Source organism: Zosterops lateralis (genome assembly GCF_965231275.1).
Source record: "Zosterops lateralis genome assembly, chromosome: 8".
Lineage (NCBI taxonomy): Eukaryota > Metazoa > Chordata > Aves > Passeriformes > Zosteropidae > Zosterops > Zosterops lateralis.
In genome coordinates this window covers 20,162,031-20,180,365 of record NC_139768.1, presented here as the reverse complement: position 1 = coordinate 20,180,365, position 18,335 = coordinate 20,162,031, and the positions used below count along the sequence as shown (strand labels likewise).

The 18,335-nt window shown below is 40.1% G+C and overlaps 1 protein-coding gene across 6 annotated transcripts; it reads right to left on the bottom strand.

The window, feature by feature from the left end:
- Nucleotides 1-17,274, bottom strand: PLEKHS1 (pleckstrin homology domain containing S1). Of its 6 annotated transcripts, none has more exons than XM_083866702.1 (15): nucleotides 17,094-17,274; nucleotides 15,403-15,534; nucleotides 14,887-14,978; nucleotides 14,689-14,795; nucleotides 13,209-13,343; nucleotides 11,950-12,025; nucleotides 11,171-11,275; nucleotides 10,413-10,508; nucleotides 7,265-7,378; nucleotides 6,143-6,258; nucleotides 4,620-4,826; nucleotides 4,293-4,394; nucleotides 3,777-3,912; nucleotides 2,921-3,012; nucleotides 1,112-1,226 (listed from the first exon to the last, which is right to left on the bottom strand). In XM_083866702.1, the coding sequence occupies exons 2-14, from the start codon at nucleotides 15,431-15,433 to the stop codon at nucleotides 2,944-2,946; spliced, it is 1,386 nt and encodes a 461-aa protein (XP_083722828.1). In that variant the 5' UTR covers nucleotides 15,434-15,534; nucleotides 17,094-17,274; the 3' UTR covers nucleotides 1,112-1,226; nucleotides 2,921-2,943. The 6 variants fall into 6 exon arrangements, with proteins under 6 accessions (XP_083722824.1, XP_083722826.1, XP_083722825.1 ...); XM_083866703.1 differs by having other exon boundaries at nucleotides 7,265-7,375; XM_083866698.1 differs by lacking the exon at nucleotides 2,921-3,012 and having other exon boundaries at nucleotides 1-1,226.
- Between the last annotated feature and the right edge of the window lie 1,061 nt (nucleotides 17,275-18,335).

Sequence of the window (18,335 nt, the reverse complement as noted above, 5' to 3'; positions counted from 1 at the left end):
TTGTGAAGTGTTAGCACATTTATTAATCATATGTGGGCAGACAACTTCACACACTCTACCAGAATTTACTGTACCAATGTAATTTCCATATTGTGTCTCTGTAAGTGTTATGAATCAGCCAATATGTGACATTAATTATCTGCATTTAGCATTGTGCAAACTGATATAATGATCAATCTTGGAGTAACACATCTGTAACTGTTTACTGAAGTACAGAAGTAATCTCCCAGTTCTCTAAAATATTCTGGAATTATTCTGTATGTGCTATATCTAACCAAATCCTGGTTTTGTCCAGAAGTAACATTCTCCCATGGCTGAGAGGTGCAGCATGCAGTGCTCAACATCTGCTCCAGCAGCAGGTTCCATGGAGGTGGCTCTTCTCCCACCACCAAGGGGGATCTTCTTCACTAATTCTCCTCTTTTGAGAAATGTTTCCCTATGAAGTACTAGGAAATTGCTTCATGGCTTTGGATTATTTTTTATGAAATTCTTTGAATTTCAATTTCTCACCTCCTTTGTTCATCCATAACTGGGAACACAAGGTATTTGTCTTGCAGTTCAGTGCCATGTGGCCATTTTCAGGAACTGTTTGAAAAAATGATGGAAGAATGCAGAATGTTTGGTCTAAGAAAAAGAGAAGGGAGAACAGGTAGAAAAACCAGCTCCCATAATGAAGATTTCTCTGCAGACAGTGGCAATCTAAATGTTCCCTATACCCATTGAAAACAGGGCAAGAAAAAATCATGTTAATTTTCTGAAAAAATTGTCTAGGATAAATATTAGAAAAAAAATCTGATTTTACAGAGGGATGAGTCTTGGAACAACACAGGAAAGTTTAGACTTTCTTCTTCCAAAGTCCAGAAGCAGAGCTGAGGCAAACTTTGGGCAGGAAAGGCTGAGTATCACATCCTCAGTAGATGCTCTTGAAGTAGGTGATCTGTGATTTTAGGATTCAGGCCATGGGGACTGTCCTAGCAGACTGACAGAGTTACAGGGCTGGAAGAAGCCCTGTACAGTGATATCCAGCCATCCCATCTCTCAGGGGCTCTTAGGCAGAAATGGATTTGCTGTGCTCAAAGCAGCAGTGCAGAACAAAGGACCCATAGCAGCTTTGGAAAGAGCTCCCAAGGAATGTGTTTTCTTCCATTTTCAGGCTCTGTAGTTCCAGAACTGGGAGTTCCCTCTGTATTTATGCAGAATTCAGCACAAACAGGCTTTGAACACCACTGAAACAGAAAAATGAAAATGTGATCCTTTCCACCTTGAGAAACAAGCATGTCCCAAACACTCTTATCTCAAAAGCAGAAATGACAGGCTGTGGAAACATTCAGTCTGGAAATTAATCTTTTAAAGAGGAACTGAGTCTGAATAGATTATATACACATTTGTGTTTGCCTGTTTTGAGTTACACAATGCTGTTTTCATCTTCAGCTGAGTAAAATTTTAAAATTTTTTTTTTAAGTGCAGTCCATTTATCAAATTTGCTACTGAAGTAAGATGCACCAATGCTGAAGTGACTGTGAGTGCTGAAGTTTTAGTGACTGTAGTTCCTTACTGTAGTAGTCAACTTGGCCTTATTCAATTGGAGACTGGATAAATACCTCCTTTGAGTCAAATCCACCTTAATCAAAGCTTATATAAGTCTCTTAATATCAATAATCCTGTGCTTGCTAAACCCAGTAGTTATTCTCGTTGTATCTGGTAAGATAAAATTATCAGTACTTAAATCCAGTGATTCTGTTTGTTGCCACATCCCTGTATACTGACACTATCTATTTTACAGCAATAGGTGTATGTAAAAATTCCCACATAGTTTCCATGTTCATACAGGGCACAGGTATGTGTTCTGCCATGTTATACCACGTTGCTCTAAGCAACAGAGGTCAGTTCAGGACAGGACAAAAATCCCTTTTGGCATCCACTGGAGCACTCCTGAAGACAGCTCCTTATCAATCTCCTTTTGGTGTGCTATCAGCTGAAAATTGGTCATGTTGCTATGGTAGCAATTCAAGGAAGGCATTTCCATAAATAAATATTTACAGGAAATATTCTTGTTTGGGAAGCAAATAAGCACTTGCTCTGCTGCACCAGTGACATCCTTGTGGTACTGTTTGGTAGCATCAAAACATTCTCTGTGAGAGATGGTGAACTCTGCATGGTGGTGAGAGCACATGCCTTCAGATACGTAATTTCTCTCTGTGGTTTTCTCAGCTGTCTTTACCAGGAACTCTTTCACATTGTAGGTCAGCCTTTCTTTCTCCCAAATCCATTAATTCCTTTTCCACTTAGTGTTTATTTTGGATGTCAATGAACCCAAAGGTGCTCCAGACACATTCCTTTTTCTCCAACCAGCTCTTCTTCCTGTCATCCCTTGGATGTATTTTTGTGGCTGTATCATCGGAGGGGCATAACACAAAAGGAGGCCCCACTGAATGACTACACAACATTTTATGTACCAGCCTTTTCTCCAACACTACAGCTCTTAGCTCACTTGAGCCTTTCTGAGCTAAGGGGAATCCAGGGAAAACATGGCTTTAGTCCAAATGCTGGTTGTTTGCCCACCCCTAACTGGTAAGGAGTTCAGTAATAAATCATTGTAACTCAGTGTAAAGAGGTGAGCAGAGGCACAAACCAGTATTTTCTGCTGAAATGAAAAGTATACACAGTGCAAAGGTCATGTAAATTATCTGAGCCTCATTTTCTTCCATGTAACAGAAATACATGCCAACATGAAATATAAGCCAAATACATGCCATTCATGCCACAAAATAAGTTATTAGAGCATAAAACAAAATCCACGTTCTCTGTTCTTTGTACTACAGCAAAAGATATCTGGAGCTGAAGAAGATGATTATCTCTATATACCATATATCACCTTCTCCTCCCTGGTCTGTTCCCTTGAGTTCCCTTGAGCACTTACTTAATCATTGAGGTATTTTTTTTTCAGGAACATGAGCAGCCTTTAGCATGGAAGATATCTGAATGTGGAATCCTACATACAGTAAGTTTCACCTTAAAAAAGAAGAAAAAAAGGACATTTTTATAGTTTGTTTAATCTGATCAATATTTGTGCAACTATCTGACTTGTATTTGAACTAGCTAATAAAAATTCCCCATTAAGAGAGATGAGTATTTTTTTTCCTTGCTGAGACTAGCTTTCCTTTCTTTAGATGGCAATAACATCTCATGACCTCAACCTTCTCAGCAGAATTCAAATATGAATGTGTTTGGATATGGGTCATGAACCTGAATACTGAAATATGAGCTCAGAAACACATGTCATAGATCACAGTTGGGTTAAAGAACATTTTAGAAATGTCCCACGTTCTTCAGAAAACAGTCTCACACAAGGAGATGTGTAGTGCTTGATAAGTAATAGGCTGTAGGAGTCCAGGGCTCTGCCCTCAATACCCAAAACCACCATAAACAACTACACATCCGCTGGAGGCAATGTTTTTTTTTCCCAAAATTTGCAATTAATATGCATTAGGCAAAAAAATCCCAAGTAACTCTAGTTTATGGTTGCCTGGTAACATCTCTTGGTGTTGCTCAAACTCTTCTTCAAACTCTGCAGTGCTAGCCTTGTGTTCCCCACGCAGCTCAGGAATATGAGACACCACACCAGAACAATGCTGAGGAGATATTTGGTGCTGGAGCTATTCATGGCAAACTTAGACCAGAGTAAACTGGTTTGAATTGAGCCTCATAAAATGCAAAAGAGGAAATTGCCTTCTCATTTGGCTCGACCCATTTGAGTCAAAGTGAGTCAAGCTTACCTCCTTTCTGGTGGACCTGCTGATGAAGAGGTAAGCCTCCTCCACACCCTGGGGCTGCAGATCATTCACAGCCACCACGTGGTCCCCGTGGTTAAACACACACCCCAGTCTGTGAGGACCAGTCCACTGTGAAATGCTGTGGAGGGCAGACAAGAAAGGAAACATACAGGATATCCAGTGACTGCAGTGGCTGGACAGGATTGCGTTTATGGGGCTGCCCTCTGGAAATGACATACACCTTCAGTGCTTTTGTAACTTTTTGATCTGGTTCTGGTTGAAACCATCACTAATTATTACCCAGCATGCTGGATTCTGTACAGACCTTTTCAGTTGAAACACAAACTCAAGTACACAAAGATTTGGAGAGAGCAGAAGGAATCACTGAAGTGCCAACAAGCACTGCCCTTGCCCTGTTCTGCCCTGCCAAAACTACACATGGGTGTCCATAGTTCAACACTTCTGTGCCTGTCACTTATTCCCATCTCAGAGGCACTGTCACAAGACATCCAGACTTACCAGATTCGTCCTGCTGCTTCAGTAAGTTTTAGGTAATTGTTAATATCAGCCAGGGGTACGAAAATATCCAATTTCTGCAGCTGAAACTCTTCTGTAACTTGACTATGAGAGAAAAACATCAGAGACCACAGAATCATAGAACAGCTCAAATTGGAAGGGATTCGTAAGGATTATTGAGTCCAACTCCCTGCTCCTTGCAGACTTCCTGAAACTAAATGCTATGACTGAGAGCATCATCCAAGTGCCTCTGGAATGCTGACAGACTTGGCAAGATGAAACCCATGAACACGTCTGTCTTCTCTGCAACCAGCTGGAGAAGACACTTACCTGAGCAGTATAGACAAATGAACCACTGAGAGGGGTAACAAGTTTTGCCTTCTCTGGAGGGTTGGCTGCAGGCTGGTGCTGCTTTCTGGGAACTTCGTGTCTTTGTCTGCTTCCAAGTCTCTTGGACATGCACTGTTCTGGCATTTAGGAAGGGATGGCAGCCCATCATGTCTGCTTGTGAGCTGGCATCTCTCATCCAGCAGCTTACTAAAGAGGGATGATGATAAAAAATTAAGGAGTTTGACAATTCCAGGCACTCTTGCTGTGTTTGAAGCTGGATCAAGCAGCCCTCAATAAAGCAAAGAATAACAAGTCCTTGTAGAATATCCAGTGGACAAAATAAAATCAAAGTAAAATAAACAGGCCTTCTAAAAATGGACCATAAATCTCAAAATAAACGTTTTCAGTATGCAATAACTGTTTATTAAGCCTGGAAACATTTCAGCTAACAGCATGCCTTGACAAAGAAACTGAGTACAGATTGTTGGCCTTGGCTGTACTGGGTTCTGCAGGGATGTAAAGCTGTCCCTTGGGAGATGTGATAACTCAGAACTACTTGAACTCATTTTAGTTTTATTTGATAAGCCTTTTATTGCCTGGAGCTGACTCCCTATTGTGCCCCAAACAAGACTGGGGTTAGTAGCAAAAGCTGCTCTTTTTAGGTTGGTTTTTTTTTTTTTTTTAAACTCAGATGGCATAACCTTGTGAGGTTTTTATAGTAATTCCCTCTGGGGGATCCCAAAGACACAGATGATCTTGAATTAATCTATTGGGATTATTGGTTAGTGGGTCTGCATTTCCAGTTGCCTCCCTCCATGTAGCCTAAGATCTGACTGTCTGTGGGTGTCAGACCAACAGCTACTGGCCACTCTTCTGGCTCTGGAGGAGTTTTACTCTGCAGGCACAATTCTCTTCAGTATTCAGTGCTATATTGTGGAGATTGTAAAGTTTCCTTGTGGCCCTACAACTCTGACACAAAGTTCAGGTCTTTCTTTGTGATGTGGCAAACATTGTTCCTTCAAAACACACAGCAACAGAGCCGTTCTTTGGATGGCAAAATGAAAGGGAGGACATGTTCTAACTCACATAACTTCTTAATGGAAAAGATGGGAGCTAATGCCCCAGCTTTACTTTTCTCTTTTAACCTCTAGATAATGCTGCCTGTTTTGGAGAGCACCTGTTTGAAAGGTTGGAGTTTGGCTGCAGTGACTCAGTAAAGTGGTGAGCTGTTGTGTCACGAAAACCCAGAAAAAATATGAGTCAACAAAAGTTGCTGCATTGTATAGTCAGAGCCTGTGTAAGTGCAGGAGTCTGCAGTGTGAGCTTAAATTTCATGTTGAAGAGTTTGAATTTGACTCCAGTGTTCCCATGAGTGCTGAACTTTGTGAACTAAGACCCAATAAAGACTGATTCAAACAAGATGCAGCCTCTAGATCTTGTTATGCAAATACCAGAGATGTCAGCTCTGTCTCTATTGCTGTGCCACTTTTAATTTCCAAAGCCTTAATGAAGCTGTTACTTACAGTGATTTCATTGACATATAGATGTTCTCCCTCACTGGGTTGTTCTGCACTGGCTTCTCTTGCACAGGGACATCAGACTCAGCTGTGGGGTCAGGCTTTGATACTTCAGTAGTGCACTGTCAGAAACACACAGCAATATAAGACATTAATGTCATTGCCCTTCCTACAGAAGAAACCCCCATTAATTACCTTATTTTGTTCAGTGTTCATGCTGTTTAAACATACTGGTTAATATAGCCTGGGTTTCCTCAAATCAGTCAGTTCCCATAAACTGGTAGCTAGAAAGGTGCTTGAAACTTAAAAGCTAATGCTGGAATTATGGCACTTCCAGACTGGGATATGACCAGCCATATTCTGAAGTACTACTACTACTACTACTACTACTACTACTACTACTACAAAAAAAAAAAAAAAAAAAAAAAAAAAGGCTGAAAAAGGAGACTTGTTCTCTGGGTGTGCTTGACTTAGAGCACTTAGACTACATGACCACATCACTATTGCTAATGTCCTTCAGTCAGATGTACAGTCTGTGACTTCTGCAGAAAACTGACCACTTATCTTCTCCTGACCACTAGTTGCATGGGAAGCCTAGAGAAATTAGCCTCCCAAACTGAGTGTCAAAATTTATATAAAATTAACAGCATGATTTCTCCTGCTGCCTTGTTTCACAGTGAAATGTTGATACCAAAATGTACTGCAGTGTTTTAAAAGTGCTGCTTTTATGCACCTTACTGGTGCTTCAGCAGAATTACATCTCAAAATATATAAAACTAATGTACTGTTACATTCTCTAAATGAAGTTTTCACTTTCAGGAAAAAACCCAACCCTACCGCATTATACAATAGGCAAAGCCATTTACAATGAAACAGTTTGGGGAATTTCAACAAAATCAGCAATGTTTTTTGTCAAAATGTCACTTTGCACCAGGAAGATCCTTTGAATGGGTCTAGTGTGTTTTTTTTCTTGTATAAATAAAAGGTCTATTACCTATTGCTTTATCTATGTATTCCTTCTGCAAGATATAAGTGGTTCCCCCCACCAGTTCCTCTTTGGCTCATTAAATGTCTCTTGTGTCCTTGGAGATGTTAACAGACCAGCAGAACTCACAGCTGATAAACTACCTTTGCCAAAACATTGCTGGGAGTTTGGTAATAATCTTCTTCGTCCTTTTTGATGTTTTCCTCTGGATCTGACAACAGCAGATTTTCCTCACTTCTTCCCAGAATTTTATCCTGCTGAAAGAATGGGCTTGTAATTAATAGACTCAGTTAATACAGATTAATATGTATTTTCCTTTTTGTGGAGAAGTAACACAATCAACAAATATTCACAGAAAACATGGTAAGATGCATTTCTTCTTGAAGTGAGATATGCTCAGACCCAGCCTCTTTTAGAAACAAGGTTTCTATATCTGTTGTCCTGCCTGTATTTTTGAAATGCAATGCACACAGACAGAACCAGCCACTGGTATCAGTATTTCTGATAGATGGATTAATGGTAACCAGGCTGTTCCAATTGATTTCATGATCGCAACCTGTTATTTTGTCTAGAAATCAAGTGTTTTAAACACTTTGTGTATGAATCTGCATGAATTTAGGGTCACTTGTGTGGAAAAGATTTTGTTTTTGCATTTAGTTCTGAAGTCCTTACATTAGGAAGAAATTCTGTAGGAAATCTAGGGGTGAATTGGGATATATTTGTCCTTTTAAGCAGTTTTTAACTGCTATCAAATAAAGAATGAATTTGGGATTTCTCTGACTAATGAGAAATTTATTATCTCATACTTCTCTGTGAACAAAAAGATTCTGCAGAAGACTGGACCTCTGACCTTTGTGTCCTGAGTGATATTCTGCCTTCATAAATACCTGAAACATTAAGTTTGAGGAATTTGGTAAGCCAAGCAGAAATCAATCCCTCCACCAAGTTTACCTTTTCAAGTCGCAAAGAGAAATTATTTATTTTTATGTCTCCTTGTTGACTTCATTATAGTGAAGAGTATGATAATTAGTATTTAACTGCCTCCCAGTTCAATTCTCTTAGTTATGTTTGTGCTGCAACTGTTTTTTATCTCTACACTTGCATCCTTGGTTTCCATGGTGATTCATTTTAATAATTGCTAAATATGCCGTGAATGTATTACTGTTTTCAAGGTAAAGTAAATTAATTACTTTCTTACATATAACAAGAAGAAACCAGCAATGAATATTAATTAAGGATGATTATTGTACTTTTTTTCCTTATTGGTATAGATGGCATTAAGATCAACTCATGGCATGGGACTCAGGACAAACATCAAGTGTCTGATGAACCATAATATGGATTTACATTGGAGAGAAAGTAGACTATGGAGAAAATTGGCTGTAGCAAAAGATAGAAATGACACCTGGATAGCAATTGAGTCATTGTTATCTGTAAGCTCCTCAAGGGAAACTATATGTTGCCCTTAGAGAGGGAATCTCTCTTTCAAAAAAATCAGGTGTATAACAGATCCCAAGGGTGCCTTGTTGCCTGCAATACAGTAATGCACAGCATAGGGTGACACAAGGCAGGGCTCCTAATTTTGATGTTTTTCAGATGTTGAAAGCTGTGTATCAAAATAGCTGATACTACTGAGTCAGATGAGATTTGGTAGCTCCAAAAGATGGGTTGAAAAGAAGCCAGGTCCCCTGAGCCCTCCAGAGTCCCTGCCAGAATGACTAGATTCACTGACATGAACAATCCTGTTTGCATGAGTGACAACTACTTAACAAAGAGTTTTCAAGATCTGGGCCTGGATGGGGGAACCACCAATAAAAAGCAAAACAATCAGGTGCTTGAAATGGGGAGTCACATTGCTAAAAGGAAGCAAATGCAAGGGATTAGTTAGGAAATCAGTTGTCTACATGTCACTGAGCAGAGAATAGGTCTGGAGATGTTAGCAGATGTTAAACTAATGAGGCAAGAGCAATATTTTTATCCAATGAACAAACATTGTTTCTTGTTCTCTATACAGCAGAGTTATTTATTTTCACATATGCCAAAAGAGAAACATGAGCTTTGTGCTATTCCCTCTGCTTCAGGCTAAAAAGCTAAAATCCAAATTCCTTATCTTTTAACCCTCATGGTCAGCCTGTCCCAGCCTGAACAGCTGCATGTAATACCTGCTCTCTGAGGCATTGTAAGTATGAGAAGAATTAATGAATAAGACAAAAAAGGAAGGGACAAGGAAGAGACACAAAGAAATTCTTGACATACACCCAGAGCAGGACTGGTTAAAACCAGACCAAGGGTTAACTCAGTGCATTTCAGAGCTCAGACTCACAACTGAATTACTGCAACTTTAAAAGGTACTGTGCATCAGCTGAGCTATGCTGACTACCCATGGCATTGCAATGTAGTTTCAACCATTCACTTCTTTCCACTAAAATTAGCTGTATTATCTCATACTTGCTGTCAGCCTATATACAAGGATGGTGATTGCAGCATGTGATTTACCACCCTGTTAGCTGTGATAGCAGAACAGATTCTTTGCCCTGTATCTCAGCCACTCCAGGTCATAGTTCAATGCATGAACTATCAATGAAGATGGGTTTAAGCTGCAGAGTGGTGTGGTAGAGTTTTGTTGTGCCTTCTGTCCTCTTCATTCAGCTGCAAAGGCAGCAATCCATGGCAGAGGGAAACTGCTGCAGGCACTAGTTCAGGGAACACAGGTCAGAACACTTAGCCAGTAATACAAGATAACATTCATCTTTTTATCTTTCCAAATCATTCCTGCTAGATATGGAAGTGAAATTACTTGAAGACATATTAATGCTGACAGAAGGTCAGTTCTAAGATGTGCTTCAATTTAGCAAGCTCTTGTTCTGTAATTTAGTTACATTGACTCGATTGCTACTGGCAAAGGCTGAAGAAATAAACTATTTAGGAACAACTGTGGTACAGCTGAGAAATGTGCAAGGAGAGACAAATCGTCAATCACTACAAATGCAGAGCTTTCTTCATGAAGTTTGTGAGAGCTGCCACAAGTTGCAGCTGCTGCACAGAAATTTGGAGGCTCTGACTCCAAAACCCGCAAACAGACACAGGTATTTCAAGTTTTTAGAAGATCATTTTCAGTGGTAAACAAGAAAACAGACTAAATATTTAGGAAACTTTCATTGTGGAAATCGACTCGATGTGCTAGGAAAGTAGGTGGATAATCTATAGTCACAGATACCCAGGTGAGATAAAAGCCAATATTCATTTCTGCAGATGGAACAAGGCAAGAGCTGTTTGATTTGTTCTGCTCACCAGGCTTGGTAGAACTCCTCTTGGTGGGTCACACTGAGCCTGATGGGGGCCAGGATCTGAATAAGGCCTGTTCTTGTCTTCTGAGGAACCATTCTGCTGTATACAAAGGAAAAAAGTTGACTCCTCATAAAGATACCCTGGAGGTGTTTGACCCACATTCAGCTTCCTCTCACCGGGCCATTTGCACAGAGCTTTGTGTCTACAGAAACCCAGCAATTCCTTGGCTGCTGTTTCACCCTGATACCTGGACTGCAGTTGCTGTGGGACAGCAGCAATGCTTTCCCTCAGATCTATTTCAATATTGAGGGGAAAGTCTGTAAGGCAGAGAGGAATTGGATCTGAACTCTCCTCTAAGCTTTACAGCCTAAAAAGAGAGAGAGAAATAAAAGCACAATCACAACTCAGGAGGAATGTGGTTAGCAGCTGCCAAAACGATCATCATATGCCTCTGCCAAGTCATGTCAAAGCAAACCTTCAGGAGTTTACTTAATATCCACTAACGTTTGCCAGTCAGTTGAGACAAGCAGTGAGTATTGTCTCTCGTTGCCTTTACTTACATGCAGACTTGCCTCAAAAGTATTTCCCTTGTGGGGACTCTATGGTGTCACCATCCAGGAACCCCACCAGAACAGACCACCCAGGTACCCTCTGCACAATCTCTGAACAACTTCTGATGGAAAAAAAAACAACTATACAAAAGAAATTTCACAGTCATGCCCAGGCACAGACTCGTTATTAAGGATGGTTAATTTGTTTACCTTCTGGTAGCTTTGCCTGTCTGGAAAGCTGGTCATATCTATAGAATTCAATAGTGGCAAAGAGGAAGGCCGGCTTCTGACTTCTGGATTTGTAAGATCTTGGTGCTAGAAATAAGGGAAAAGCAGTGTAAGAAAACAGGGACCTGCTGGGTATGGGCTAAAGTGTACTGATATACCTCACTAGAGCAAATTTTATTTCTAATGACTCAGAGGTGTTGTCTGCATGGCATTTTTCAGGCAGACATACATTTTCCCTGCTTGCATTTTGAGCTGTCTGGGGTCTGCAGGGATGTGAGTACTTAGTGCTGAGTCTAAACTGGTGGGCCTGGCTGACAAGACAGGATGGCTGACTGGCAGAATCTTGGGCCTGAGCTTGAACTACCAGGGCTTCCAGCTGATTTGTAGCATTGACAGACTGATGTAAAAGAACATGTAAATATATCCAAAATGCACTCACTAAGTATAACACACAAGTTTTGACTCTGATTCATCAAAAGTGTGGTTTATTGCTGTATAATATCAATCTTCCCCTCATTTCCATATGGCTTACTCTTCAAAGAGATTTCTTCAATGTAAAATCAATCCCAGTGCAGACAGACTGTGTAATGCCTGCTTGATGCACAAAGCCAGGGTACAGGATTTATATGAAAATGAATTTCTGAATAACCAAGGTCAGAGGCAACTTGCAAGGCAACGATCAGGAAAATTCCTTTGCACAGTTTTGTAATGAAGAAAAGAAATGCCTTTTTTTTCTAAAATAAAGTACAGTAACGTGTCACCTGAGGGCAGCATCCACTTCTTTTGTCCTCCCTGCAGATTGAAGATATCAGAGTAACCCAGTCTTCTATTTCCTGCCTGAAGTTGGAACAAGAAGAATGAAAACTTAATGACAGGTAACACACAAGGGGTTTTCCTTTTGCCTACCTACCTCTTCCTGTGGGGCCCAAAACAAAAATTCCTGAGATCAAGGGGAAAACCCTGTCCCTGCCTATGAGGAAAGAGTGCTTGGGTGGTCACAGCCAGATGGCAAAGTCTGACTCAGAGAACTAATAAGGCTTGGGAATACATTTGGACCATTAGGATGAGAAATACACCATGAAAGGACTGTTGAAGCTGTTTTTCATGCTTGCAGTGGATTTAGTTGGATTAATTCTGGAATGCTTCTCACCACTCTCTGTGAGAGCCGCACCCTGGGGGAAGGCGTTGGGTGCCACGCTCCAGAGCACTCAGGTATGTGTTTTCCTTCTTATCAGAATTTCACACATCAGCTGCTCTTCTGCAAAAAGGCAAAAAATCCCCTGACACACTCGTGACTGGGAAACTGAAGAGGAGATGCTGGGAACCAGCAGCACAGGAGCACTGTGACAAACATCCCTCTCCCTCACTTAACTGAGCTTTGGCTGATCACCTCCACAGAAAGAGTTTCTGTCCCTGTTCAGGACTCAATTCCAGCATGAAAAAGCACAGACTGCACCACCTGGCTGCAGCAAAAGCCCCAGTCAGTACTTCTGGCATATGTTTTCCTTCGGGAGAATTTTTGCCTTTTGTCTGCTTCCCTTGATTAATAACCTAGTTTTCAGGCAATATTATTCCCTGTGGTTTATCCATGAGGAGCAGAACCTTTTCTAACTCCCAGAAGGCAAAGGTCTCTGCTCTTTCTTGTCCCCTAAGTTTGAAATGGCACTGCCATGCTGAGGTACTGGCACTGCCATTCCCACTCCCAGCCCTGTGCTCCCACTGCTTTCACAGGCTGGATGCTGTGACTCTTTGGCAGCAGGGAAGGTGAGCTCACCTGCCTGAACTAGCAAAAACTTAACCCAGCCATGAGTACGGGGAGGAAATGCCACAGAAAAAAGCTGTTTTCCATTGGATCAGGCAGCTGGATCACCTCATCCCAGAGCTGTACCATCAGTAGCTGAGACACAGAAGGGAAGGGAGTGGCTGTGAAGGAGCAGGACCCTGCCTTGAGGCAGCAGCTTAGAGCTACATTAGTTTAACAGTACTATCACACTGCTTTGGCACATCTTGCTGTGCCCACCTGCTGTTCCCAATGAGGTAATAACATCTGCTTCCAGTGCTGATGGACATCACCTCCTCAGGAAGGCATTTAAACATCTTCTTCACTGTTTCCATAATTTCAGCATTACTTATGCCAACTTCAATACTTATGATTCTGTGAAGATAACCATATGAAACATCCTAAATAACTCCACACAGTTACATACAAATAGACATACACATATATGTGTGCAATGTCCCTATTTTACTCTGAACACAGCATAATATGACGAGATCTGCAAGGGAAAAGTTATATGTTTTTTCTACAGAAGAAAGTGCTCAAGAAAACAAATGCACACATTCAAAAGAGATGGTCTTTCAATGAAGGAAATCTCCAGGCAAAAATAAAAAATTAACTTTTGCAAAGTGCCCAGACTATGGATCCTCATTTCTGGAAAAAGGGGCTTTTGGTCTAATTCAGAATCTTGAAAAGAAAAAATAGTAAGAAGAATTTCTTGTGGAAGTTTTTAAACTAATATAAAATAATAGATTTGATTTGAAACTAATTGTATAATAATAGTGTTTTAATGGAGGGGAAGTGGAACAGAAGTACTCTTAATGGATACTTGAAGCACTTGAAGCACTACACCATTAACTTCCAAGAAGCCAAATTAATAAAAGTAATAACAACAATAATTATGGTAATAATGTAACCACAGACCACTGAACAAACTGCAATATTTTTGAAAGCTTCACAATGTAAATCCTTTTAATGGAAGAAGCATAACAGCAATGGTGAGTGACCTCCATGCCTAACAATTCCAGGGAGCCTGGTGTATTAACCTCCAGATCTGACAGGAAAATATTTACATTTCCCATTAAATTTGTTTCCCTTGCACATATCTCATATCACCCATGGCATGGTAAAGAGTGCCAGTCCAAAGCCAGTGACACTCAATCTTGCTGCAGTAGGCACTGTGCTGGCAGGAAAGAAATGACCAACCCAAACAAGCCAAGCAGAGCAATTTCTTGGCAGAATAACAGGCAGAGAGCAACCATAATCAGCCCAGGAGACCTTTACACAAACCTGCAAAGCACTTTGTGAGGCTGTAAGCTGGGGAAGGGTGTGTGCCACAGTTGAGAGTGGCAGAGCCTGTCCTTATTCACACGTGAATGAATGCACAGCACTGTCCTCAAAGCAGGTAAAATGTGTTTTACTGCAGGAACAGTCTGTGGGATTGTGCAGCCAAGCCAGATATCTTGTTGGCAGATACATCACAACAATCACTCACACAAAAGTAAATTACAATAAAGCAATTCAGGATTTTCACTTCTACATATACCATAGTTGAACCCAAAGCCTACAAATTCCAAGGGAATGTTTGGTGGACTTCATTGGGTTTGAATCAGGAACCCAATCCTGACTTGTTCAGTCAGGAACAAATGCTTGTACAATCAGTGGCCATTGAAGAGTGTTGATACATGAGTGAAAAAAAAAAAATTGCATTTGAGCTACATACTGATCAACGGCTATGGAGCCTTTCATGTGCTGGCCTTTTAGATACTTCAGGATGTAATTCCCTGTGCTGGATTTGGACAGGACAAAAAGACGCCTCTTCCAGGAATTCTGCCAAAGAGAAAGCAATTTGTCTCTCATTAAAATTCAAGGTAGCAGATATGAGGGATTGCTGAAATATGACTGATCTGTGCTAGTATACCTGTGAGCTGAAAAGCTGAAGAGGTGGTGATTTGATGAGGAACCCGTGCTTGCAGACTCCACCTTCAGGGCAAAATGTATTTTGAATTCTCACTAATCAAAGAGAAATGAACAGTACCATTACTTAACTTGCTGCCAATTAATCTCTTTAAAAAGACCTGTTTGAACTGGAAATTGTTGCTTAGCACTGGGTTTCTGGGCTTAAATGGCCATAAGACAAACACAAATCAAGGCTATAAAATATAGAGCCAGGCTCTGCTTCCCTGATGTTAATGCTGATAACTTGCCCAAATTGTAAAATAATGGCAGTGAAAATGTAGGGGCTCAGAAAATATCATGAGCTGCTGTCTTATTTAACTGATCATATTTAACTTTTAGGGTCTTGTCTTATTTAGCTTCACAACTAGTGATCTGAAATGCACTCCCTAAAGAAATTCATAGATGGCATTTAATCAGCTAAAGACAGACCATCTCACAACTTTACTACTGACAAATTTTAGTACAAGAAATTTTGTACCTGCGGAATTTCTTTTACTTGTAGAAGCCATCCTGATTGTTTCTTCCACCCATACAAAAAGAGCAAAAATGTTGAAGCTACTTCCTTTCAGTTTGCTTGCTGCTGAGCAGCACTTCACTGCACACACAATTGCTGTTGAGAAAATAACAAAAATCTTCAACTGTAATTTTCATACTGATGGTCAAAATGCATAAAATAGCCATAATAACTATTAAATATATTTATAAATAATTTTATATAATATTAAATTATACACTATATTCTGTATTTTTTATTTTATGATATAATAACATAATTGCAAATAAAAAATATTTATATTTATAGGCCAAAAAGATGATTTGCCTAGAAGTGATGAAAGCTGCCAAGAGAAGTTCATTTTCTCTTGCACCAGTCACAACACCTGTAACCTGGGAATACTGCATCCATGTATGTTTCTGACACTGCTTTGCCAGTATAGTAAGTCCTGTATAAAATTGGCATAACTTGGCCTAAAGAGTTTAAAATATATGTAGTAAACACAGTTGTAATACTATGGGAATTTTAATAATCTGCAAGTTTGTCACAATACAATGCCTTTTCAAAAGTTTCCCTTTGCCTTACCTCAAAACTCTCATTCCCTGCAGAATCAGATCTTGGCTGGAAGTTGTTTTACCTACAAGGAGGGTGCACAGACCCTCTTGTGCCACCTGAAGCCACAGAGCCTCTCCTGGGAAAATCTGAAGGATTACAAGTGTTGTTCTCTGGCTCTTTACTGAGAACCCTGGCTGCAGTGAGAGATTTAAGGGCTTTCCTCTGTTTCTGTTTTACTCCATGGTGCCAAAAGTAGGCATGGTACAGTCAGGAGTGGGGTGGTCAGGAGTGTGGTGGGTTACAAATGGAATTTTACTCAAGATACAACAAAAGCTATGGACTTTCATTCCTCCTGTTCCAGGCTGTAAATGGGAATGACCGACTGCAAACTTAGGTCCATCAGAGGTTTCTGCACATTTCTGTCTGTATTTTTTGAGTTTTTTTTCAGGGAAACCTTTGCAATTTTTTGCCTTTTGGGGGGGAAAGCTTTGTTGTACAAATGCCGTGATAAACTTTTACAAAATTTGCTTCTAGAGTTTTCATCTGTTGCCTATCAGAAAAATAAAAGGACAAAAAAGCAATTTCCAAAACTAAAAATGACTGTACACAAAGTCAGTAATAGGGGAACACACCTGGGGTTGCAATGAAAGGCAATGTATTGTTCTGTTCAATGTGACTGACAGTCACCTCAACTGGCAAATGATGCAATTACTACAAAACAATGTTCCAAGACTCTCTGACAGGATAAAAGTCTCTTCTGGTTGTCAGCAAAAGTCAAGATTTGCATGTGGGAAGACAAATACCCATGAGATAAGTTGTGCTATCTCCCTCTGCCTTTTGGGAAAGTTTTTAATTGTTACATTTAATTGTCTTTTCAACAGAAAGCAACATTGTAAACAGGTTATGTCTAATTCAAAATAGAAAATGCCAATTCCGTGATTATACCCCCTCAGATTTTTGTATGCCAGGCATTAAGGGATTTGATTGCTTCAAACCTTTTGAAATGCAATGAGACACTTCAGTCAAAATGCAAATAAAATGCCGCAAATCATCGTGATGAAAGCTATTATAAAACTTCAAAAATTTCCAAGATAAGGAAAACAAACTGTGTTAATACTTACAAGCAAAATGTCTTCATGGTGAAGAAGGTTTCAGAGACATACACCTTCAAGTAAACCCAGATTTCCTGTACTGCCTTCTGCAGCAAAACATGAAGTGTCCTTGCCCTGCATTGTGACTGCCCTCTTATAGTCCATGTATAAATACAAACACCCTGAAATATGACCCACAAGGAAATTCCTGTTTCTGCATGGGAAGCAAACTAAAGACTACTCTGGAAAGGGGAAATCCAGAAGATTAATATTCACTCAGAAGCAATGAAAAATATGCACATTTGAGGGAGGGATAAACATCTCCTATGCAGAAAAAAAGCCTGGAGACAGCGTGGTTTTCTTGGTTCAGCTTTCTGAAAAGTCTCATTTCCCCAGCTGTTTCTAAAGCATAATATCCACTCATGTTTCAAATATAAAGCAACAATAAGAACTCTAAAAGATATTAAAACTACCATAAATTGAAAGCAATTTCAAATTTAAATAGCATTTAGTTATACCTACAATGGTGAAGCAGGATTTCTTATGCTGCCTATGTCATGACAAGGTAATTTCAATATTAGTCTTGGCTGTAAGTGCATTTTTGGGATTCTCTCCAGAAACATTCAGTGTATCAATAATGAAAGTGGATTTACACACTAAACCATCTGGTTAATCCTGCAGACGGCGAGGGAATTTCTTTCTGACAGAAAATACTTGTAAATTTGGTCAGGGAAAAAAGTTAAAACACCCTGCAGCTCTTATTGGCTATTCAGCAACCTGGCTCTGCTCGAGGGAAAGGGTCAAGGTTCCTCATTCTGAGTGGGCTCCTTCAGGCTCATGGGCTGGCACAGCCCTCAGCTATGTCAGTATCACCACTCAGGGGTGATGGCAATCACTATTTTCCTTTGAAATAATACTAATTTTCTTCTGGACATGACCTAAAGTAATGCTCATCTAGCAGAGATCCTGGTCCTGACACAAGGGGATGTTTTTCTCTCTGTCTTTCACTTCTACTCTAAGTTAATCTTTTCATGTTACTTTCCTCTCTGATGGTGTATTCAGGTATTTTGTGCTGATCTTTCTATAACTCATATATTAGAAGTGGCCTGAAGGATAGTTCTGGCACAGGGGAATATTGTTCACAGAAATATAAAACCAGGCTAAATCTCAAGCAAATGAACACTAATGAACTAAAAGACATGAACGAACTTCCAGAGAAGTAACAAATACTGAAATATTGGCTGGCCATGATAAACCAGGAATATCCCTAAT

Coding starts and splice junctions, on each gene's coding strand:
- PLEKHS1 (XM_083866698.1), bottom strand. CDS start 15,433: ATGGCTTCTACAAGTAAAAGAAATTCCGCAG. Junction 11,276..11,949: donor GAAGTGGATGCTGCCCTCAG/GTGACACGTTAC, acceptor CCTTATTTCTAG/CACCAAGATCTTACAAATCC. Junction 4,827..6,142: donor TATATGTCAATGAAATCACT/GTAAGTAACAGC, acceptor ATCCCTCTTTAG/TAAGCTGCTGGATGAGAGAT.